The sequence below is a fragment of the Ammospiza nelsoni genome, chromosome 6 (assembly GCF_027579445.1).
Source record: "Ammospiza nelsoni isolate bAmmNel1 chromosome 6, bAmmNel1.pri, whole genome shotgun sequence".
NCBI lineage: Eukaryota > Metazoa > Chordata > Aves > Passeriformes > Passerellidae > Ammospiza > Ammospiza nelsoni.
In genome coordinates, this window is record NC_080638.1 from 9,133,958 (window position 1) to 9,157,260 (window position 23,303).

General features: G+C 46.0%; 1 protein-coding gene across 4 annotated transcripts; it reads right to left on the reverse strand.

Annotated features, from left to right (window-relative positions):
• Window positions 1-415: 415 nt before the first annotated feature.
• ZDHHC13 (zinc finger DHHC-type palmitoyltransferase 13) lies at window positions 416-16,040 on the reverse strand. 4 transcript variants are annotated; one of them, XM_059475123.1, is made up of 17 exons: window positions 15,957-16,039; window positions 15,245-15,378; window positions 14,741-14,863; window positions 14,235-14,312; window positions 13,647-13,791; window positions 12,300-12,364; window positions 11,589-11,751; window positions 10,613-10,738; window positions 10,169-10,302; window positions 9,273-9,376; window positions 6,758-6,885; window positions 5,679-5,741; window positions 5,221-5,314; window positions 3,758-3,841; window positions 2,798-2,955; window positions 1,524-1,621; window positions 416-1,008 (listed from the first exon to the last, which is right to left on the reverse strand). In XM_059475123.1, exons 1-17 carry the CDS (start codon window positions 15,975-15,977, stop codon window positions 873-875), a joined length of 1,854 nt encoding a protein of 617 aa, XP_059331106.1. In that variant the 5' UTR covers window positions 15,978-16,039; the 3' UTR covers window positions 416-872. The 4 variants fall into 4 exon arrangements, with proteins under 4 accessions (XP_059331106.1, XP_059331107.1, XP_059331108.1 ...); XM_059475124.1 differs by lacking the exon at window positions 5,679-5,741 and having other exon boundaries at window positions 15,957-16,040; XM_059475125.1 differs by lacking the exon at window positions 10,613-10,738.
• Between the last annotated feature and the right edge of the window lie 7,263 nt (window positions 16,041-23,303).

The following is a 23,303-nucleotide window of genomic DNA, read 5'->3' on the forward strand; positions in this document are numbered from 1 at the left end:
AAGATGAATGAAACCCCTCACAAGAATTGCATTTCACTACAGTACTTACAGTCTATTCTAGATGCTATCTGACTTTAATTTCCTGATCTTGAACCCTTTTCCTGCTGGTTTTCATTGTTACCTACTTTGACTTACATTCATATCACACTGTACAGCTGGCCCCTCCTTTCCTTGGGAATGTGGCTGACATCAGCTATTACAGATGCAGTGGGGAACAATTCCCTCTTTTTATGTGCATGACTCTCTTCCATCATAAACTCACCCATTTTCATACCCTAACAGGGCATATATATGTGAAAAACATAAGGCAAAGAGTCAGGCTCCTTCTTATGGTTTTGTGCCCACCCACTCTTAAATACATCATTGGCCACATATCCCTTGACTCTATTCCAATCTGCAAAAATACACTCACAAGTATGAAAGCTCTGTTTTATTACATGTAAACTCTTCAAATACAAAGACAGAGATTTTCACAGCATCAGCAATAAAATTACAATATAATTGTAATATTAAGTTTTTAAACATGAACTTTCACCTTAATTTTCAAATTTAATTGTCTTTTGTTACCAGAAAAGTAAAGCAAATGTTACCAACATAATTTTGAAATTTTGCCCCAAAAACTTACCTTTAAAAATATATATATTTGTGTCATCTCACCACATAAAATTTTAAATAGTTTCAGCTCCAGCTATATATACACAGACACACAGTGACTGTTCCATCTACAAATCTGCTGTATCTTATGTAAGTTTAATATTAGAAACAATAATAAAAATTAAAAACAAGCAGCTTCAGAAGAATCTGTAGAAATTAATGAAATATCTTGTTTTATTTAGCTTTCAGCTCAGTCATTTTAGAAATTAAGCAAAGTTTTACACAGAATGAACATTTTTCTCTTTTGAGAGATGAAAAAGTTTGTATTGCTTGGTCCAGTCAATTAAGTTGGGTTTGAACATACCAAAGCAACTGCACTGAAAAAAGTCCGCAAGATTCTGGAAGCATCCAAGGCTGAAAAAAAGAGAAGAACATGCATTCATAAACCCAAGAAACGAAGACTGCAAGCATGAAAAACACCACTTCACCATGAGACAGCACCCAAGATTTTAACCTGTCAAGGCAGACAGCTCAGGAAGAAGAAACAGAAGAGCTCTCAATTAAGCATTATACCTTTGCTGAACTTTTACAACATGTTTTACTTAAACACGTAAGAGTAGATTAAGCTGGACTGAAATAATGCCCCACAGTTAGTAAGATCCCATCTGTTAGCATCCCCGAGCAAACTGGGAAACCTTGGTACTGGTTTCTCTCTTAATAGAGCTAAATATTGCAGGAGAAGTCAGAAAGAGAACTAAGGTGTGAACTAGTCCCTTTCTGATCCTACACAACAGACACAGGGACTGATGAACAAATTTTTGGACAGCATCCCTCACCCCAAAAACAGTGGTTTTGCATTTATGAGGCGGTGAAGCCAATCAGTACTGAAGAGATAACATGTTTCAAACACTCTATTCATTAATACCCACTTGTAGGGAGTCCTCCAGAGTGAAACAGGATGCTTAGAGGATTTTCTCTGTACCAGGAGATTCATTCTTTCATGTGAGGTCAACCCCAGGAACACAATCTGATTGGAAAAAAAACCATAAGTAATGGTTACAACATAAATATCACAAACTAAAATCCTAGTGAGCAAAAGATACTACTAAGGGAGTAGGGGGAAGAGCCTGGATATATCTAACAAATAAGTAACCACTGCTATAACTGATGACTGCAAAGTAAGTCTTGAAATGTCACTGAGGCTAAAAGGACCTGGCAAGAACCAGCTCCCAGAGAAGGCAAGCCTAATTGGGATGTCTGTGAAGACTGTACCTTTCACAGATGTCTGCAGAAGTGGAAGATCTATCACAGTTAAGCACCAATCTCCTCAGATTTTTGTCTACATTCTACCACACAAAATGGCAGAAAAAGACACCTTGATCCACAATGACACTAAATGCCACAAAGCAGTACATTGTCAAATCACTGTGTATGAAACACAGCAGTTAAACTGTGTTAAGTAGTTAATCCTCCCTATCTTTTTCCAGCATAATATCCCACTGTTTTGGACACTGCAAAAATCCAGCAGTACATGTCTAAGATTGTGGAGCTTTTGGTTTTTCGGCTTTTTTTACTGAACAAGATGTAAAACAAGCCCTTAGCTCAGTGTGCTTAGCACATATTTCAAAGACACCTGTTTCCTAAGAGCTGCTAAACAAGCTTTCACAGATGTTTTAAGACAGCTCTTCTCAATTTTGCTTGCATAGCCAAGCTTTTCTCTGATAAAAACATAAACAAGAAACTTGACAGTCCTCAAGATAAAATCCAGGTCATATATTTTTACAGTAGCAGTGGGATTTAATACAGCCTAATGACACATGGCTGAGCTCTGCCACAGAATTTTCAACTCCTGAATAATTGTGTTACTGAGATTTCGTGCAGTTTTGGGGGCATTAATACCAGTTCTATTAGTCAAATAAATTTCTTGTCTTTAAATACAACTTTTTATAGGCTTGGAATTTTGAGTAGTAAACCCAGAGCTCAGTTATAGGAATGATTTGCAGACTGGTGATTCTACTTCCAACAGAGAAATGCTGAGTGCACAAGCTGAACCTGTGAAACTTGAAGCTCTGCCTTGAGATTTAAGAGAAGCACCTTGCTGTGACATTTATCAGGGAGAGCAGGCACAGAGTTTTTATGGGAGCAAATCATCCAGGGAAGAGCTTTGATTTGACAAGAAGCACAAACTGAAGGAAAATATTACCTGATAAAGCTGAACAGTGAGCCACAGAGAGGCCCACAGGGTGTGGAAACAAGCGACTGAGGAGATGTAGGAAACCCAGGGAGAGCAGGACACTGTCTGGGTGAAGTACGTCCATGCTCCATCTTGATGGAAATTTGCTGCACAGTGGTTAGACCAATCTGACAACACACACAATCAGTCAATTGTGTTTTTAAGCCCTTAAGAGCTGAGGGAAGATTATTTGCATGAAATTAATATTACATAGCAACATCCTCTAGAAATACCATGTTTCATCTATCCCGTTGCCACCTAAAAGCACCCACACAGATGTGTGAGTGCTTGCTATTCTGGCTGCATAATCTTTACACTCTGTGCTCATGATCCACAGAAAAACATCCTTGTTTTTAAAGGCTGGTGCTATAGCAATTCATCCTCAGCAACTAAATTATGAGGGTTTTCCTCTGCTTTCCAATAAAATTTTGAATTTTACAAAGCAACAGTTCAGATTCATTAACAAAATAATATACTTTTTTCTCTTCAGAATTAAATTACTATAAAACCAAGAAGAAATGTCTGCATTTAGTAAGAATATTTCCAAATTAAAAAAAAAAAATCAATCAAGCTTCTGCAATAATGTATTTACAAACTCATTTTCTGTTACAGCAAAGGGGATCCAGATTAGAACCTGTCACCTGACCTTCTGCCACATTTTCCTCTCTAACAAAAATGCCTCCTGCTATTTCATTTTCCATTGGTACCCCACTACAGCAGCATCTTTGTTCCTGCTCAACACAAATGGAATCAGGTATTTGACCAAAGACTCAGATAGGATGCATTTTCACTTAATGCTACAGTAACATCACTGCTGAAATAAGGTATTGCTTGTGCAGGTTGTACTTGCTGGAAAGGAAATGCTGAAAAATAAAGACCACACAGAGACGGATTTGAAAGCTAAATAAAACTAAACTCATGGATACATACACTGAAGAGTTCCATAAAGCAGCCAGACACCAGTCATTGTCAGGAAAAACAGGAACAACAGGTAGTAATAATGGTTCCCAATGCCTGAAATTGAGGAGAAAAAAAGGCAAAAAAATTAAAGTTGGACATCTTAAAATTCAGCAGTACTTGCATTTCTACTAAAGTTATCAGGAATAAACAGAGTCAAAACCATTTCTTATTTTAACCTCTGCCATCCACAAGAGAGCTTGGCAAGGCTGATCTCTCTCTCAACTTTGTCCTGTAAGCCATCCCAATTTATATAACAGAATTAGTTCTGATAAAGTCAACCAGGATTTGTCTCTCCCTCAGAGCATGCCTTCAGCTGTTTTAGTCTGGTGAGCCCTAATTAAGCAACCACAACTCCCTCCCATGCACAATAAAATTGCCTCATGTACTGAGAAGTCTAAGCTATTAAACTTGCTGGACGTTGTGTGCTTCAGAATTGAAAACATACAGGGAAAAAGCCCTAGACCTCTGTCAGAACAACTGTTACATGAAGATATTTTTAATTACAGTGATATTGTTCAAAGCTTTGAGACAACACATCAGAAGGATGTCTCAGCACCTTGTAAATAGCAAACATTGCAAAAATAGCATTTAACACTAGGAAAAAGGCTGTTGGCAAAAAAAAAAAAAGTGAAAAACGTATTGTTAGAGATGTGAAGCTCTCACCTTCCTATCTTGAGCATCACCAGAAATAAGCCAGAAAGGAAGAGAGAGGGTGAGAGGGAAGAACACAAGAAGATGGAAATGCCCTGCAGGGCCATCTCAGCAGTACAGCTCCCCCACTCAGAACTGTCCCCGACAGTGACAAGGGGCAATGGAAGTTCAGGAGGACACACGAGTCCAGCCACTTCCTGCAGCTCATTCTCCTCACCCACAGCTACTGCATTAAAATGTCAGACTGTGCACACTTGTCTGGTTCTTTCAGTATCTACTCCTGGACAGATTGTCCAAAAAAGTTTGTCTAAACCCTTTCTGAACCTGCTGACATTGCCTGTGTCTGCAAACCCTTACAACAGCAAGCTCCAAAATTTCCCTGCCTGCCATGTGGAGGCATTTTTCCTCTACTAATCCTAAATCCCTGGTTCTACTATGACATGCTTGGCTAGTAATTCTGCATTCACTTTAGCCACCATCTCAATAAATTTTTTTCTTTCCTTTTTTAAAGTCTCAATCATGTCTCCTGTTCCTTCTCCCTCCAGAGAAGGAGTTACAGATTGCATGATGTGTGTTCTTAGGGTGACCACTCTAACAACCCCTAAATAATCTTATTTGCTTTTCTCTCTTCCATCTGATTTCACTCTGCCACCTATCAGAGGCCTTCAGCATCAACAGGATATTCTTGTGTCATGTGTGCTCTCTCTTTAAGGGGATAAATGTTCTCTGCAACTTTTAAAATATGGGGCATTTTCAAATTTGATAAAGCAACACACTCTCACCTACACACTGTCCAGTCCACAGAGAATGCTGATCATATCTGGCTACACATGCTTGGCAAGCAAGGCAATGCACAGATCTCAAAGGCTTCCTTACCTAGGGGAGGATGAAGGGAAAGATAACACTCATAGCAGAAGCATCTACTTTGCTCAAAATTTAAGGCATCATCTTAGTTACCACCACATTTTGCATAATTACTGTGTCATAGACCTCACAACACAGAACATGGATGAGAACCATATACCTTAATTAAAAAGAAAAAAAGAGTGGATTTTTAAAAATTAAGATTAGAGTCCAAGTATCTCAAAGCATCTCTTATCACCATAAAAGAAATCTAAACAATATATAACAAACTACTTGTGTAACACTTTAATGACAAGCAGTGAGGAAAAAGGATGTTTATGGCAGTATTGAGTAAAAGGCAGGTTCACAAAAAATAAGTACAAAAAGCCCTACTTACAAGGCACGATGTGCAAAATGTTCTGAAGTCCAAGCACCCAGTTTCTGCAAGAGCTATAATGTTCTGAAAGATAAGGATTTTGTGCTTGCACTTGGATAACTTTTCCATAGGTGCTATGAACATTTCTACATTAAGACTTCTGCAGTTTGTAAGGATTTTAAATGCCAAGCATGAACAGGAGTAAGAACTTGCTATTTAAAGAGGTGCACAAGAAAAAACAAACCAGTAAAGACTAATGCAGCTTCACCCACACAAGATTACTCAGAAAAGCATTTCTGTGTTGTCAAAATTAATAAATGATGTGAATTAAATACTCCTTAAAATGAGATGGCACCCCTCATACAGTCAGCCAGACTTAAGGGAGATGAAGCCTGCTCCTTTACAAGGACAGAACATTTATGAGTCCTGTGGCAATATGTTAAAACTGCAGTTTATTCTCCCTGGCTATTGGAAGAAATACAACCTCAATGAGAGCCATGAGATCACAAAGAAAATGCTCTCCTCAGCCCATAGGCTGGAGAGAGCAGACACTAAATTCTCTACTGACTGGCTGCCCATGACTTCTTTTGGCTGCTATAAAACAGTTAGGAAATAGCATGAGAGTTGCATGATGTTCAAGCACAAAAAACATTACACACATCCTCAAAGCACATGATAGAATTTAAATAATTAGTAGCACATGATATATAGGAAAGCACTGTGACTATTTCTTTCTAACCATAGACAACTGCAACAGAAGCCATGCAAAACTTATATTTTTTAAGTGAAGTTCTATGTGAATTCATATCACAGATAACACCAGTGGGTCTGTACAATCTTTGGCCAAAGCTCATATTTCAATGAGAAGACAGAGGCAAGCAAACTTTAGCAGGACAAGGCAGACAAGGAAACAAGCAGTAGAAGGAGAAATTCTCCAAGATCTGTGCTGTTAAGCAACATTGCTAAAACCTCTTTAAGGAAGAATATTTCACTGCTTTCCAGTTTACCAAAGCTGCACATGATGACAAGCAACCACCAGAAGTGGCTGATACATGTTGCACCACGCCAGCCCTTCCATTTGTTTTTACAAAACCACCTACCTCTTTTCTCTCCTCTTCTGAAGTCTTTATATATCCAGGATCAGTACTCCAGGTTTTATAGAAATAATAGAGAAGACCCATCAAGCTGAACACAACAGTGATTTTAAGAATTACATTTGTGTGTGTGGTATGTGATAGTCAGGTTAAGGACTATATTCTTACAACTCATAACACCACTCTTTGTGAAAAAAGCAAAATATTCTAAAATTGGTTAATACTAATTAGTTAATACAAGCAAGACACAAGAAGGAAAAAAAATACTTTCACTTTTACAGTCGGATCCTCTCTGTCCTTCCAAGGCCATCTTATCAGAGAAATGGAATATTCTGTCCAGTCTGAGTGCTGAAGACAACTTTTACAGCTGTATAAACCTGCATCACAACATGGCTCCATGTCATCCTCCTTAAAAGTCCTCCAGACTTCTGCTTTTGAATATTTCAGAGGTACGAAACAAATTTGATTTCTTTTTTCCCCTCTGGAGCTTTTGTACTTTATTTACACAATATCAGTCAGACATGCAGAGCTATAAAGCTTCTGGCAGCTGTGAGATCAGTTTGGCTGCTGGACCACCCCTAACTCAAACAGGCTCTTACTCAGTCTTACCTTGTCCCATTCATTTCAGCCAAAAGCAACTAAATATACTCATTCAGAAAAATGTAACTGAAAGTCATCCTGAAACTATTTTTGTCACACAAAAAAAGTCCAAGCACACACTGCTTAACACCTCTGAAGGTAATGGGACATTAGGAACACCATTTTTACACTAAGAACTAAAACCATCTGTGTATCAGATGACTGGGGAAGAAAAACATGTCAAGATTAACTGTCTCCACACAGAAACAGAGGCATACAGAGTGAGACTAGTTTAATACAACTTAAAGTCATGCATCAACCTTGAGAGCCCAGGCTGCTAAAGAACCATCCTGCTGCTACCAAGGACCAGACAGAGAGCTCAAGTCTGGATGGCATCTCCAGTGACTCCTCAGTCACTTCGTGAACTCCAGGGAAAATAATTTTGAAAAATCCAGGATGGCAACCCCAAAGTCATTTTCTCTTATGAACTAACAACACTGCAAACAGTTCTAATTAAAATCAAGGTGACAGTTTAGGAAATACTGGCACAAACATCAGCTGTGTTTGTTACAATGCAGTTGCAGGGTGCAATTATAGAAGTCAAAATGATGGTGTGTTTCTTGTGGATACTACTGGTCTATTTGCACTGGTATTGGTTTTTGGAGCTCAGAGAAATCTTTAGTTAGAATGGCTGGATTTTCATTCAGTCCAAAGCAAGTCTGACAGAGAGATACAGCTAACTAAAATCCTGAAAACTTTTAAAACACTGTGACCAGCTCCAGAAGGAAAACACACTCATGAGAACAAGGGTTGGACAGTGAAATGGAAACCTATCCACCAGCCCATCTCACCAGGCTATGGTTAGTACTTCCAGAACACTGCTATGCTCACTATCTTCAGCAGCATCCAACTCAAATCCCTACAAGGGGAATTGTTTTTCCTTTTAACTTATGTTACACCAATAAAACAAACCTTAAACCTTCACAACAATTGAATAACACCATTTCCATTTATACAAGCACGTGTGTGAATCCCCAGCAGGAATACACTTGATCAGTTCATCAAAGTTAATCCTGATAATTCCATTAAGGGCATCTTAATTGGGAACAGCACAAGAGAAAATGTAATTGAAAGGCTGAATTAAAAATTAATTAAAACTGTGTAGCAATACATTGTAGCTGCTTTAGTACAAAATTATTTGCAGTTCTAAGAATCTTCCTAAAGGCTTTTTCACACAACTTAATCAATGAACAGATGCCAACTGTTTCACAAAGAACAGGGCACTAGAAAGAGAGCACAAACTACTAAAATGCTTTTGTACTCATCACTGAGAAGCCTCTTCAAAGCAAGTAAATGTCAGATAGAAATTAATTCACTGTATACTAAAGATTCAATGTAACCTGTGAATAAAGACAGAAGACTGGACAGTCTACTTTGCAGGAACACAAAGGAATTTCTTCTTTTTTTAGGGAGGTGGTGGTAGAGGATGTTTTTAAAGGCAGGAGCATGAATACCACCAACTGTCAAATGATTATTTTAAAAAGAAGAGATGCTTTCAGCATTATTATTAAGATGTGTTACCCAGTTACAGCACATGACAAAATACATCACTGTACCACAGTCTCAGTGAGGAAGATTAAAGAGTGATGTGTAGATGCTAACAGAAGCCATTAGTTACCTAACACCTTCATTCTGATATTCCAGTAACATATGAAATAGGTCAGGTTGTAAGGAAGACAAAAATCTACAGACAAAAGAAGGTACAGAATTTTAGTCTTTGTTTAATTTAAAGTCACTTTGCCTCTTCCCAATGGGATTAAACCAATCTTACCAGAGATGAACAGTCACATGGAATTATCTGGAACTTCTCATCACAGTTTGCACAACAGGTTTAGATTTACAAGAAACTCCAAGCGGAATTGCATTTCCTGAGTATAAAGGATATCAGGCAGGAACCAGAAAAACCAGGTCATGGACATCCAAAAAACTGAACTTAGCAGAAATGCTGTGGGAAGGTATCTTAGGTTCTTGAGCCCCACAAGTTGCCTGAAAGAACATTAAAAGAAATAAATATTTTTCTAAATATATTTGAAACATAGACTATACATAGATATAGAAAATACACAGAATATAAATAACATGGTTTTAACTGCAAAAACTTCAAGCACAGGGTTTATTTAAAGTTGCTCAAAGCTATCAAGAACTGTCACTCAAAAGCATTCTTTATCCATACATATAGGGGGTTAACAATGCAAAAATAAAACTGAAGAGTGCTCTGCTCCAGCACAATATTATATACCTGAAAAGTGCAGTAGGACTGGTTGAAAAGTCCCACCTCTGTCTATTTGCACACAGATAGCATTGCCATATCAGTGACCACTGACCTTGGCAGGAAAGGTGAGAAACAGCTCAGGATAACACTGGGAGGTCTGGGGAGCAGGAGAGGGGGGGTGTCTCCTGAAAACTCATTTTGTGACAGAACACAGCAGGAAAAAGTTGTGATAAAGGACACTTCTGAGCAGATATCTCAATGTCTACCAGATAGAGACCATCAGCAATACTCTGACAATAAAATCAGCTAACAGACTGCATTTGGGGTTTTTTTTCCAAATCCTTCAGTGACAAGGAACTATTATTGTGTGCACCTAAATATATTTGATTATTATGGTCATTAATTCTAAAAAGTACATGCATTTAAATTCTCCACACATTGTAAAACCATTTCTCAGGTGCTATCTTTTTGTTAACTGAAACTAACCTTTGAAAAGAATTATGCATCAGATGCTTTTTAAAGTCTTTGCCAAGTAAGTACCTAAACAGAGAGAAAAGGCCACAAACCTCACAAACAGAGACATCACAAATAGCAGGCTGAGAAGCAAACCTCCTTTTAAAAGCCAAGAATCAGAACTTAGGTCCATGATGTATCCAATGGCCCACATGAACGTCAAGGAAGATGCTAACACCAGGAAGAGCTGTTAAAATTATTATTTTTAAAATATGACAAAGTACTCAAGCAGGTCTTACTTAAAAGTATTCAGTTCATGTAATGACAAATGCTGAAAAGACTCACAATAAGATAGGACAAGGTGACACATCAATACATCAAAAGCAGGGGTGAGGTATGACACAAAACTCTCACCCAAACCACTCCAATGTGCTTTTAAAGAATTCTATTTTGTGCACCCAATTTCAGAAATTACTCTCGTTAGAGTTAATTTGCATGTCACTCTAAACACAGCATGCTCTGGTTTTATTTCTATTACTTATTACTCAGGAAATTACCTCATATTTCTCTACTACTTTCAGTAACCTGTTATTTCTCCTGTTTCTCATTTTTTCTTCCTCTTGTAGCATGTAAATCATGAAGGGATTCTGACTTTGGTAAGCAATGTCAAGCGGCCTCTCTCCCTTTAACAACAAATAGGGTTGTTTATTTATTTATTACTTTACACATAAACACTCTCACTTTCAACAAAGGCAAGAAATTAACATAGTTAAAACAAGACCAACTGGGCAGTTACTTCCCAGCCCCACCTCCCCCTGCACTATTTTTTAAGGTAAAGGTAAGCTAAATTCAGAGTGCTAACGTGCTTAAATCAGAGCTTCATAGCTCTGAAAACTGATACTTGTAGCTGTTTATCTGTTGGGCTGTTTCCAGTAACACATCTATATAGTTACGGGAATCTACACTTTCAACATTTATGCTATCAGTTCCCACAAATATTAAGTTGAAGCCTTTCATATGTGATAACGTTTTGAATGTACAAACAGGCATTACCAAACATCAGCTTTCACAGGAGGACATTCACTTAATTTGAAGTCTTTACAAGTCTGACTAGACACTAAGAAATGCATTTTTTAAAATCTGCCCAAGTCCTCATACCAATGTCTTTAAGTAGAAAACAGCCAAATGAAGAAATGAAACAGAAATTAAACAAGGTCCTGAGAAAAATCAAACTAACTAAACACCCCAAGAAAACGAAACAAAAAAGGGCGAGGGAGCAGAATCAAGTCAAAGGACACAATTACTGTTCAGTGAACACAAGGCGTGGCTGTTCATTACACAAAAGTTGCAAAGAACCTCTGCATTCATACTTGGAGCCACACCTCAAGAAAGGCACCAACTCCCTTTTGGGAAAGACTAAGAATACCTGCTCTTAGCCAAACCCCGCTGCAATTTACATCCAACATGGAGAAGACTGAGATTTTTCTTCACATTCATGCTACATGGGATAAAATATCACAAAGGAAATCCTACCTTAACATTTTTTATGTCCAGGCTGGCACCAGCTTCCAGCAACAGATCCACTGCACTAGTATTTCCTGAGGCTATTGCCCAATGCAGTGCAGTATTCTTTTGAACATTGTCTACAGCATTGAGAGAGGGGTTAAACTTTAAGAGAAACTTCATGGGTTCTGGTCTAGATGAAAATAAATTATCAGAGTTAACAAACAGAAGATAATCTAGATTGGAAATGAAACTTTTGAACATATAATGCCTTCTCACAACCAGCTCATCAATGGTAAATCCATGTTTAGAATTCCCCATCTGCCCTGGAAGTAAGGTAGCATCATCATTTCTCCAGATGATGTTACCTCACCATTTTAACAAACATGAGGTACATAACACCGGTTATATCTTCTACAACACCATAGCTTCTATCTCCCCATTTTATTAGTTCTAAATGTATTTCACTGCATCCACACCCATTTGTTTTAATTTTGCAGAAAATACAATAAGGCTGCAGACAATTTAGCCATAAACCTAAACTTATTTAAGAAATTCCTTTCACTTTCTTTGCTATATCCAATAAGCATTCCCAACTCTGAATCTCTGAAACACATCATATTTTTGTACAAATGGAAGGGAAAGGAACGTCAGTTAAAAAAAAAAAAAGCAAGGAAAAATTCACCTCACTGCTTCTTGACTACAATACAATAGACTTTTCTTCAGTTACTCTCTACTTACCCAAAGGCTTTTTGTACTGTTAACATTAAAGGCGTTTGTCCATTGAAGTCTGTTGTGTCTATGTTCTAAAAATAAGAAAAACATAACAAGCAAGTGATTACCAGTGATCTCAGGAAACAGTGGAATTTGGGGCTATATAACTGACTTAGCTTCACTAATGAACAGAAAAAAGGCAAATCAAAACATATCAGCCAAGAAGCCAACACTCATTTAAAACTTTTTCCTCCTTCTTTAAGTCTTGCATGTCATTCTTTACAGAATATTCTGAGTTTCTATTTTAAGGGAATTTTTAAGGGAGAGACTCCACTAAGGATATTTTTAAGTGAATCATGTCAATTGTATTTCTTGTCCTCCTTGCAAAGAAATACACTATCAATAAGAAGAACCTTATAAAGCAATGCTAACCAAGTTCCTTGTGTAAATAGAAGTACATAAAAGATGTAAAGAAAAACACATAAAACAGATTTATTAAAACAAAGAAGGACTACGTATCTCAAGACATAGGTAAATATCTAGCCTAAATTTTCTTCCTTCTTCACAACAAAGGTTTCCTTGCTTTCTCCCTCCATCCATCATTATATTAGCACAGACTTACTTAAAAGAATTATTCACATGAATATTTTTAGTAGAAGAGAGGTGGACCAACAACTTTATTAAGCCTGTGATATACACCACTGCACCTACGTTCCTGAAGTCAGTCACTCTCCCTAAAGAGAACTTCATGAGAAGGAAAATAAACTGAGCAAACTTGTAAATTCTAACACTAGATTGTTCCTCAAAATCACTCTAGATCATATAAGAACTCTCTTGTCATTTTTATTAGCATGTTGTTACACTTGCCATCAATTCCACTCATTTCACATATAAGCTAAGAGACATCAACTACCATGGATACAACACAGAAATTTCTAATGAAAATTCAGACCTAGTCTGATCATTTTTTCTGCATTCTTCAATTTATGGAAAACTGCATAGATTATTAGTTACAAAGTTGTAATCAATTCATAAATACTGCATAATGTCTATACATCATATACTGCTTTTTGTTCCCACGTTTAAAAGCCATTGGTTATTTCACCGCACCACAAATCCACACGACCTTAACAACCCTCCTGAACATGCTGAAATGTAGGTGAATATGGATGTGGGCCATGACAGGAATAGGGAAGAGCATTAAAAAAAAATTATATATACAAATGCCTAAGTTTATCTGTGCTTCTAGCACATAAGAAGAGGTGTAAAATCACTGTTCTTCATCGAAAAAAACCCAGTTAGTTCTGGAATGCCTCCTATACACAGGCAGCTACTCATAAGCAGAAAAGTATATTTGGGGCATCAGCAACATACCTGGCCTTTTGCTATGAGGTAGGCTATGATGGGCATGTGTTGGAACAGCACTGCTAAATGAATGCTACTGAATCCTTCCCCATCAATGAGACTGGGATCTGCTCCACACTTCAACAATAACACGACCATCGGAAGGTGTCCTTGTCTGCAACAACAGGTGTAAATGAAACTATAGAGACAATTTCAAACATGGATATTTTAAGGAAAGCATTGCCTTTATAATTCTCACAGGCATCCCACAAAATATTTCAGCTTCTCATGGCTTTATTTAGGAAATCATATTAAATACATACAGCCTAACAAACAAGCTTAGGGCGAAGCATTAATTTAGACTACAGTGGGTATTCCACAGTAACTTCTCTTATGAGTAGTCATCCAAGCCTCTGATTCTGGCAAAAGACTGACAGTCCAGAAGAAAGCACTCATCTTCCAGCAGGAGACTTCACACTCAGAGAAGTTTTCCCAGAATAGTTATTTCAGGTTATATTTTCTCCTGACAAGCAGTGCTTTGCTCTCTGAATCTCAGAAAGTGCTACCACAGCTTTAAACACTGACAGATTTGCAGTTAGGGGTTGCAAGCAGCACTACCTGGTGGCCCAGTGCAGGGGTGTAGAATTCAAATCTCCACCAAGCTGATCCACTACTGCACCTTTGGAAAGGTAATATCTGTGTAATAACAGCACAACAAGGTCAGGAACAGACACAATAAAATAGAAAAGCCTTACACTAAAGATAACATAGCTAAAGCAGTAAATGATTCATAATAAAAAATTCACTGGAGAAGCAAATGGACAAAAGCAGTTTACCAAGTAAGTAATGCTGTTTCAAGAAAATGTTGAAGAAAAAATAGTCATTAGCAAGGTACTTCTAAAATCAGCTTTCACCTTTGTTACAGAAAGAAACCCAGGAAAATCCAATGATTTCATGTACTAGATGATTTCACATATAAAGAAACAGGCTACCTTTACATTTCAGTGATATCTTCACTAAGGTAAGTGCATTAAAATTTGAATTCTACCCTTCTCTTTTCAAAGTGATTATAGGTACCAGTGGCAGAATACACTGTGTTACTGCCACAGGGACTCTCAGCTTACTTTACCAGCTCCTGTCTGTTGTTTATGGCTGCCCAGTGAAGAAGAGTCACATTTTCTTTGTCTGGCTGTCGAACATCATATCCTGCTTCTACCAATTCTTTGCATCGTTCTAGCATTCCATACCTTAAAAGAGAAACAAAAAAAAATTATTATACTTATATTTTTTCAGTATTCTCCAGTCTGGAGACATTTGCACCCTAAAGAAAAAAATATATCTCAGTAAGCATCACCCAGCAGATCCCACTGGAGCAAATTCCACATTGCATTCAATGGAAGTCTTGTAAAAAGAGTGGGGCTATGCCTTGACGAGTAGAATTTTCTACTTAAACAAATCTGCTTGAAATGTTTTTATTTACAGTAGCAACAGTAAGTTCCTTTTCTTCTTCCACTACAGGGAGAAAATGAAACTGAAAACATTTCCTTTGTACAAATATCCAGCCTGGCTCACATTTGAGGACACTTCCATCTGTTCCAACACTCTGCACACTCAGAACATGTACTTACTGTGTAGCCTTGACAATATCACAGGTGCTGGGGTCTTCAGCAATGGGATATGGGCCTGGAAGACCTTTATCTTCATGGACGCTGTGGCTCCCGTGCACATGAGGTCGATGAGGCCCATGGCAATGGCTTTTACACTGATTGTTAACAAAACAATTATTAACCACTATTACTTATCGGCTGCACACCACACACAGCTCCCCCTTTACCAGAAGCACTCACTGGGCGTGGTAGGTTCTGTTAATACAAACGAAGATGTTAATTCAAAGCACGGTTAAAGCCTTCGGGAAGAGACCAATCCTTTCAAAGCGGAGGACAGCAGGGATGGGGTTAAGGTGCATTATTAGGACAAATGACAGAGGCGTTCAGCACCCTGCAAAGCTGGTTCCCGACTCAGCAGCCTCCCCCACAACAGCGCTACACTCCAGAAACCACAACCTACGGCCTTGGGGATGGTTTGAAACGCACTTGGCAGCCATAGTGCCATCCGTGCAGCCAGAAACCCGACGAGGGAACAGACAAGGCACACGCAGAGCGCGACACGGACGGCTCTTGCCCGGGAGCCCCCGCCAGACCCCGGCGGCACCGCTGCCGCCCCGGCCCCGCCCTCACCACCTGCCCGGGGCCCGCGGCCGCGCCCCGCACCCCCGGCCCGGGCAGCGCCGGCTCCCGGCCCCGCTCCAGCCCCGGCGCTGCCTGGGGATCCCCCGCTCACCGCCGGGCCGCCCCCCGCCATGCCCGCGGCCCCGCAGCTTCCTGCTCCCGCTTCCTGGGCACGGCTGCGGGGCGGGGCCGGGCAAACACGGCCCGGGCGGGGCGGCTCCGAGGCGGGGCCGGGGGAGCGCGGGGAGGCCCCAGGAAGCCTTCCCTGAGGCTGTCCCTGCCGCTGCGGAGCCGCTTGGGCGAGCGGATCGGCGGTTCCCGTGTGCCTGAAATGGTTCCTTCTCTTTTACCAAGGCAACCGCACCGAAGAACTCGGTTCTCGCTCAGGATCCCCCCCGGGTGGCGGACAAGGCGAATTGTCTGCTGGCGAGTTTTTCGGGGCTTGTGCCTCAGCAGGTAGAAGCGATCTCTCGGTGAAGGTTCTGGAGACGTCTGATGAGGTGAGGCTGAGGAACTGGGGGAGCTCAGTCTGGAGAAAGGGAGGCTCAGCGGGGACCTTGTGACTCTCCACAATTCCCTGAAAGGAGTAACGTCACCTCCTTGTTGGCCCGGTTCCCAGAGGAGTTCAAGGCCACTTAGGACCATTTCCACCCCCAGCTGAGCCCCAATATCCCCTCATAATGACCGCCAGGGTGAGAGAGGAGCCGCCATTTTAGGGCAAGCGGTCACCATCCCCCGAAGAAATGGGGATAAACTGGGAAAACACTCAAGCGTGTCAAACACCCACACCTCACCAAGCTTGCCGGGTGAGGTGGGACCCTGGCAGCCCTTGGAGTGATGCCATCTCTTTTGGCCTCAGAAGAAACCCCAGCATGGGGTGACCAGAGACGTCCAGCTCTCAAACATCATGGGGCTGTGGGGACACGGGGACCCCCTGCTCCTAGAGGAAATGTGTCATGACCCTTGGACAACTGACAGTCACCACTCACAGGTCATCGGAAAAGGGATAATTATCACTCCCAGCTCAGCCTCCAGACCAGGGCTGAACCACAGAGCTTTCGCCATCCTGCCACAGTGGGGTCCTGGCTGGAAGGATCACAGGTCAGGTCTTCAAGGAGAGACTGGGAGAGCCATTCAGGGCACAAGAGCCTCAGCAGCCTTCATAAAAGGGAAGAAAACTGCAAGAGCAGGCACATTAATGAAAAAAAAACCCCAACAATTATTTCCAAAACCCTGTTTTGGTAGGTCAGAGCAGTAGGCAAAAGGTAGCATAGGTTTATTAGATGGCAACTAACCATCAGGTAGGAACCTGGGTGCTTTCCTGTGACTGGTTACTGCATTTTCCATCACCATCAATTGTTTTTAAAGCAGAGGAAGATATTTTGGGGGCTGCAATAATCCCAGCACCACAGGAGTGACTGTGGAATCTCAACATCTCCCTTGTGCACTCTATGCACATGACTTAGGATGCTTGTTGCGGAACCAGTTGGTAAAAGGCCAAGACCTGGCTCCCATTACAGGGGAAGAAAGAGTTCATCAGGGCTCAACCTGGAGTGAAATTTTGTCTCTTCTGGTTCTACTCACAGCTTTGGTAAGAGAGCAAAGTCTCTGTTTCTGACCCACACAATCCCTTACAATGCACACAGCTGTTGTTATCTTGCTGTTACATTTCATATTTCTACAGTCCCATACTGTCACAATCATATTTCTAAAGTCTCATACCTTCTTAGCGATACTTCTTGGGGGCAGTTCTTCACAGCTCTGACGTCTTCTCCTGCTTGTTACTGCTTCCTAGTCACAGCTCCTTCCAGATTCTCCCTGCCTGGCCAAGCCCAGCCCCTTTTATCCCAGTTATCTTCACTAGCTACAGCTGCAGCCCAATTAAGGACATCACAGCTGCAGCCCATCAAAAACAACCAGGACTTATCAGGGCAAGGCCTATATACAGATATTCAAATATAATACAGATATTCAAATATAATACAGATATTTTACTAGGATTCCTACTATACACAGGGACCCTTGTGTCACTTCAGGAGAAGCCCTCGTCACTTTCAAGAAGCCCCAGTCACTTTCAAAGGGCAGCTGTTGTTTCACTGTTGCATTTCCTGGCTGTGTCAAGCCCCTCCTACCTGCACTACAGCCTGTGCTTGAAGACACAAAAGGAGCATCCTGGAGGAAAGGCATGGAAAGCTTGACAAAGGATGAAGGGAGCACTCAGATGTCCCCTTTTCCCAAGAGGTTTCTTTAGCTGAAGTTGCTGACAAGGAGCAGACTTGACTCGCCGCAATGGGTTTGTTGTTGTTTTATTTCTCGGGCCCTCAGTCCTGCGTGGGATTCTGTAAGTGGGTGCTTCAGAGGCTCCAGCAAGGCGTCAAAAACGCCTGCCCCGCACCCGAGGGTGGCACAAGATCTCCTCCAAGTGCGGCCTGTAAGCGGGGTGCTTGGCCAAGCACCAGCGGATCAGGTGCTGGCACTCTGCGGAGAGAAGGCAGACAGCGCCGGTCACTGGCAGAAGGCTCCTGCCCGGCTGCCCCCGGCGCCCGCGGGGCCCGGGCCGCGCTGCGTGAGCTCGGGGCTGCGCCGGCCTCCCGAGCGACCGTGCCCCGCGGGCAGAGAGCGGCACGGCGGGACACGGCCGCCTCCTTCGGCCGCGGGGCCGCGCTGACCCCGTGGGCACGGGCACCTCCTGCGGCCGGCCCTGGGGGCAGATGGACGGTGCCCGGAGCCGCGTGAGGGCCGCGCCGGGCCGCGCGCCGCCGGCTGCCAAAGCCGCCCGCTCGGGGCCGGACACCAACCTCGAGAGACCTGCTGCCAGAAGAAGGGCTGCCCCAGCACGATGGCACGGTCGTCCTCGAAGGGGAGGCTGCCGCAGACCATGACGTACAGCAGCACGCCCAGGGACCAGACCGTGGCCTCGTGGCCGTCGTAGCAGCCAAGGCAGACCCACTCGGGCGGGCTGTAGGCGTGCGTTCCTAGGGGAGACGGGCGGCGCTGTCCAGGCGCGGGCTGCTGCCTTCCAGAGCCCAGCGCCAGGCTCCTGGCTGAGGCAGGGGCTGCACCCGCGGCCACAGCTTCCCCCCCGAGGCCACCCCGCGTCCCCCAGCCAGCTGGCCAAAGCCAAGGGACCATGCTGCCAGGCAAAGGAGGCCAGCGGAGCGGCCCAGGCCCTTGTGGGCCTGCCGAGCCGGGAGGCCCGGAGCCGGCTTTGGCCGCCCCCTCTGCGGGCAGGGCCGGCAGCCGGGTCCCGGGGCACGGCGTCTGCCCCGGGCCAAAGGGCAGCCGGCTGAAGGCCGCAGCCCGCAGCCCAGGAGGGAGCGGGGCCCTGCAGTGCCTGGCACCGGGAGCGGGGCCCGGGCCCTGGGCTCACCGGCAAACTGCGTGTAGGCCCGCTCCTGGAGGAAGGTGCCGCAACCGAAGTCGATGAGCTTCAGGTCGCCGCTCTCCGGGTCCACGAGGAGGTTCTCCGGCTTGATGTCCCGGTGCAGGACGCCGCAGGCGGTGCAGTGCCGCACGGCCTCCAGCACCTGGACGAAAAGCCAGCGTGCCATCTCCTCGCACAGGAACCCCTGCTCCCGCAGGAACTGCAGGAGATCCTGCCATGCCTCCGGACGCTGCAGCACCAGCACGAAGCTGTCAGGCAGCTCGAACCAGTCGAGGAGCTGGATGATGTTGCAGCAGCCGGAGCCCACCTTCTCCATCAGCACGACCTCCATGGGCACGCGGGTGCCGTCGGGCTGCGAGCAGGAGAAAATCAGTGCCTGCGGCAGGCCTGATGCTGCCCTGGGGCTGCTGCGCTGCGCCCTGCCTGCGATGCCCCCGTGCCCCCTGGCGCAGCCTCCCCGGTGCTGGGGCCTCCTCCCGCCCAGGGGATGCTTGGGGGGCGCCCCTGCCCGGCCCCGCCGCCGCTGTTTGGCACGGCCGGGCCCGCGATGCTGCGGCTGCACGCTGAGCCCGCGCCCGCCGCCCCCGCCGTCCCCCGGCTCCCGCTGCCAGTCGGCGCCCCGGGATTCTCCCTGCCCGCCCCGGCCCGCTCTGTCCCGCCGGCCCCGCTCCCTCACCAGCTCGTCCCACTGCAGGACGCTCTCCCGGGCCACGCGTTTGATGGCCACCTGCAAGCCACGGAGAGAGGAGGGCTGAGCTCCGGCCCTGCCCCTCCCCAGCGCTGCCCCTCGTCCCACGGCCGGCCGTCGCGGCCACTCACCGGGCTCCCGTCGGAGAGGCGGATGCCCGAGGAAACGGTGCCGAAGCCACCGCTGCCCAGCCGCGGGCCCAGCTGGTACAGCTGCTGCAGCTCCTTCCTTTGCCCTGCAAAAGGCCGAGAGCAGCCATCAGCCCTGCGCCCAGGAGCCCCCCAGTGCCCGCGGGTGCAGCGGGCCGGGCCCCGCGGGCCGCGCCGCTCTCACCTGCTCCCTGCTGCGCGCCGGGCAGCGGCCCCTGCCCCGCAGCCGCCGGGCTGGCGAGCGGCAGAGCCGGGCCCGGGCAGCGCGCACCGGCGGCTGCAGGAGCCCCGGGGCAGCGGGGCACGGCGGCACCGTCGCTGGCCCCGGCCTCGTGGGCTGGACTCTGCCATTGACCGCGGCCGGGGCTGCAGCCCGAGGCTTCTTCTCCCAGGGAGGTGCCAGGAGCAGCTGCAAAGCAAGCAGGGCTTTCTGAAGCCGTGCCGTCACAGGCACTGGAAAGAGCCAGCGACCAGGCTGCTCCCAGGGGCCCTGGCCTGGCCTGACTGTGCCCCTCAAGAGCTCCGGGGGAGCCTCAGACAGCTCCTCAGGAGATCTCACCTGCTCTTAGAGAGCCCTTTGTGGCCTTCGAGGGCTGTCTTGGGACAGCTTCCTGGAGATGGAGGAGCCTCCTTGGTGTCTCCAGGCTGGTCTCCACCACCAGGCTCGGGCTGGCACCGGCTGACACAAGCGGCACAGTGTCCTGGGAGCTGTGGGATGGCCACTGCTGGCTCCAGGACGCTTGCTGCTCAGCCAGCTTCTCCCGAGAAGGCTCCTCTGGGTCGGGCTGGGCTCCCATTTGGACTTCTGGGCATTCCCCGGCCACGTCAGGGGTCAGGGTTGCGCCCATGTTGTTGAAGCCCGTGAGTCCAAGGGAGCTGTGAGACCTGTCCATGGGCCCTGCACCTTCTGCAGGCTGACAGGTCTCACTGAGCCTCTGCCAGGGATGGAGGCTGCCAGAGATAGCAGAGGCTCCTGGCAGGATGCAGGGTCTCTGACAGCCTGAAGTTCCTGCACGGATGGCTCTCCCCTGCTGTGCCATCCTTGCAGGCCTTGAGGCTCTCCCAGGGATGGAGAATCTTGCTGGGAGCAGCCTCTTGAAGGGATGGAGGCTTCGGGAGGAGCTGGAGGGGCCACAGCAGGGCAGGTGGCCTCGCTTCACCAGCTCCTCCAGCTGTTTCCACAGCGCCTGCCACATCCCCGAGTAGAGCGGCGCACGCGTCCCGCTGGGATCCCAGAGCAGCCGCATCAGCTCCTGCAGCTCCCGGGCCAGAGCCACGCAGGGGCCGCAGCTGCAGGGCCCGCCCGGGGGGCTGCCGGGAGCACGTGGCCGCTTGCGCCGAGCCGCCCGAGGCCTGGGGGCCCTGGGAGCCACAGGGGCTCCTCGGTTCCTCCGTGGGCCTCGGGGCCGCACCCCGGGGCGCTCGCTCCTCTTTGCTGTCCGTGCCCGCCGGCCCGGTGGCTGCCGGTGGCCAAGGGCCCACCAGACAGCCCCAGCGGCCAGCAGCAGGACAAGCACCGTCACCAGGACGCCGCCGTCACTCGTGGCTCCGGCACGTCCCATCGTGACTGCACTGGCGGCCGCGGGCGCTGGCCCGGCTTATCCAGCGGCAGCGCGGTGATGTCACAGTGCTGCGGCCAGCACAGCCCGGGGACATCACCGCCCTGGACATCACAGCCTTGGGGACATCACAGCCCCGGGACATCACAGCCCGGGGACATCACAGCCCGGGGACATCACAGCCCAGGGACATCACAGCCCTGGGACATCACAGCCCCGGGACATCACAGCCCTGCCCCACGGCAGCGCTCAGCCCCTCTGTGCCCTCAGAGCCCAGCCCGCCCCGGGGGCAGCAGAACCGGCTCGTGGCTGGAGATGGACATGGCCAGAGAAAGCTGCTGGCAGGGAGAACGGGAGCTCAGCCTGTGGCCAGGTGTCGTTCCCTGGAGCCATGGGCGCACCTGGAAGGGCGCTGGTGCCAGCAGCGTCCAGCCCACGGCTCCCAGGACGTTTGTTCCCAGCTGGAATCACCCACTACTGTGTGCCTGAGAAGAGAGATCCTCCAGAGACAAAGGGAGTTGAAGTTCCTCTGTCTCTGGGGAGCTCTTCTGAACTGGCTGTGGAGGGCAGGAACAGTTTCTTGTTAGCAGCTCACTGACTTCTGCTGTGCCTCTGCTCTAAATAAATCGGGATTTGCAAGGAACACTCATTGTGCTTCCACTGCCCTGGCTTGGACTGGGATTCAGTTTCTTTCTTCCCAAGAGCTGGCATGTGTTGGGTTTGGATGGGAAGGAATGCTGTGCCCCAAGCAGGGGTGCTTTGGTTTCTGCTGAGCAGGGCTTGCCCTCTTCAAGGACTTTGCAGTGTCCCTTGGTACACCAGTGCAATGGTTTCTGCTGGGAAGGAAAGGATGAGCATTGAAGACAAAGGCAACTAATGCACCTTAAACACCTTTGCCGTGTCTCTGTCCTTGTTTGAGAGGTGACCATCCACACCCTGGAAGGGGACAAGATTATTTCAATTTTATTTCTACTACAGGTTTTTTGGATCCATTAATGTATTTAAAACCACTCTTTTTATCATGCCCTGCCGTACTGTCTGTTGCTGTCTCAACAATGGATGTATCTGTGAGAGGACATCACTCTCCTGGGCAGTGAGTGCTACAGGACAAGCCCTTAGCTTAGCATTGTTGGGACCAAAGAGGGCAAAGAGTCATGGGTTTTCTCATTTTACTTCTTCCCCCATTTGTCATCCAGACTTCAAAATGAAGACCTGTAAATGCCTAGCTCTGTCTTGTGTTTAATGTGTTTTTATTTGTATTTATGTAACCGCAAAAAGCAGTGAAAGAAGAAAAGTGACTGGTTCTCACTATTACTGTGTGAGGGCTTATTTTAAAGGCTGGTGTATTTATGTTCTCTTTTTCCACTCCAAGCTTGACTTTTCCCCTCGTTTTACCAGGTCTGCTGCATTGGGTGTCCCAAGGAGGGCTGGGTTCCTCAGCAGGGGTCTTAGGGGTTGGCGCTGATTCTGCTTTTTCTGAGGGTGTATCAGTGTGCTAGCAGAATGATAGTTTTCTGCACTGGAAAGCTTTCCCTCAATGCCATCAGTGCACGGACGTGTTTGAATTGTGGAACCAGACGGACTAAGGAAAGCCAACACCCGTAGCAGATTTCTGTTTGCTCTGTGTCTGTGAGAAGCGGGCTGTGTGCTGGACAGGGAGAGGCGCTGTTGGAGAGTG

Bases quoted from the DNA above. Each gene is read 5' to 3' on its own strand.
- ZDHHC13 (XM_059475123.1), bottom strand. From the start codon at position 15,977: ATGGCGGGGGGCGGCCCGGCG. The intron at 14,864-15,244 runs GTAAGTACATGT...TTCTCTTTTAAG, and splicing joins GATATTGTCAAGGCTACACA to GTATGGAATGCTAGAACGAT. The intron at 3,842-5,220 runs GTGAGAGTGTGT...CCTCAATTTCAG, and splicing joins GTGGACTGGACAGTGTGTAG to GCATTGGGAACCATTATTAC.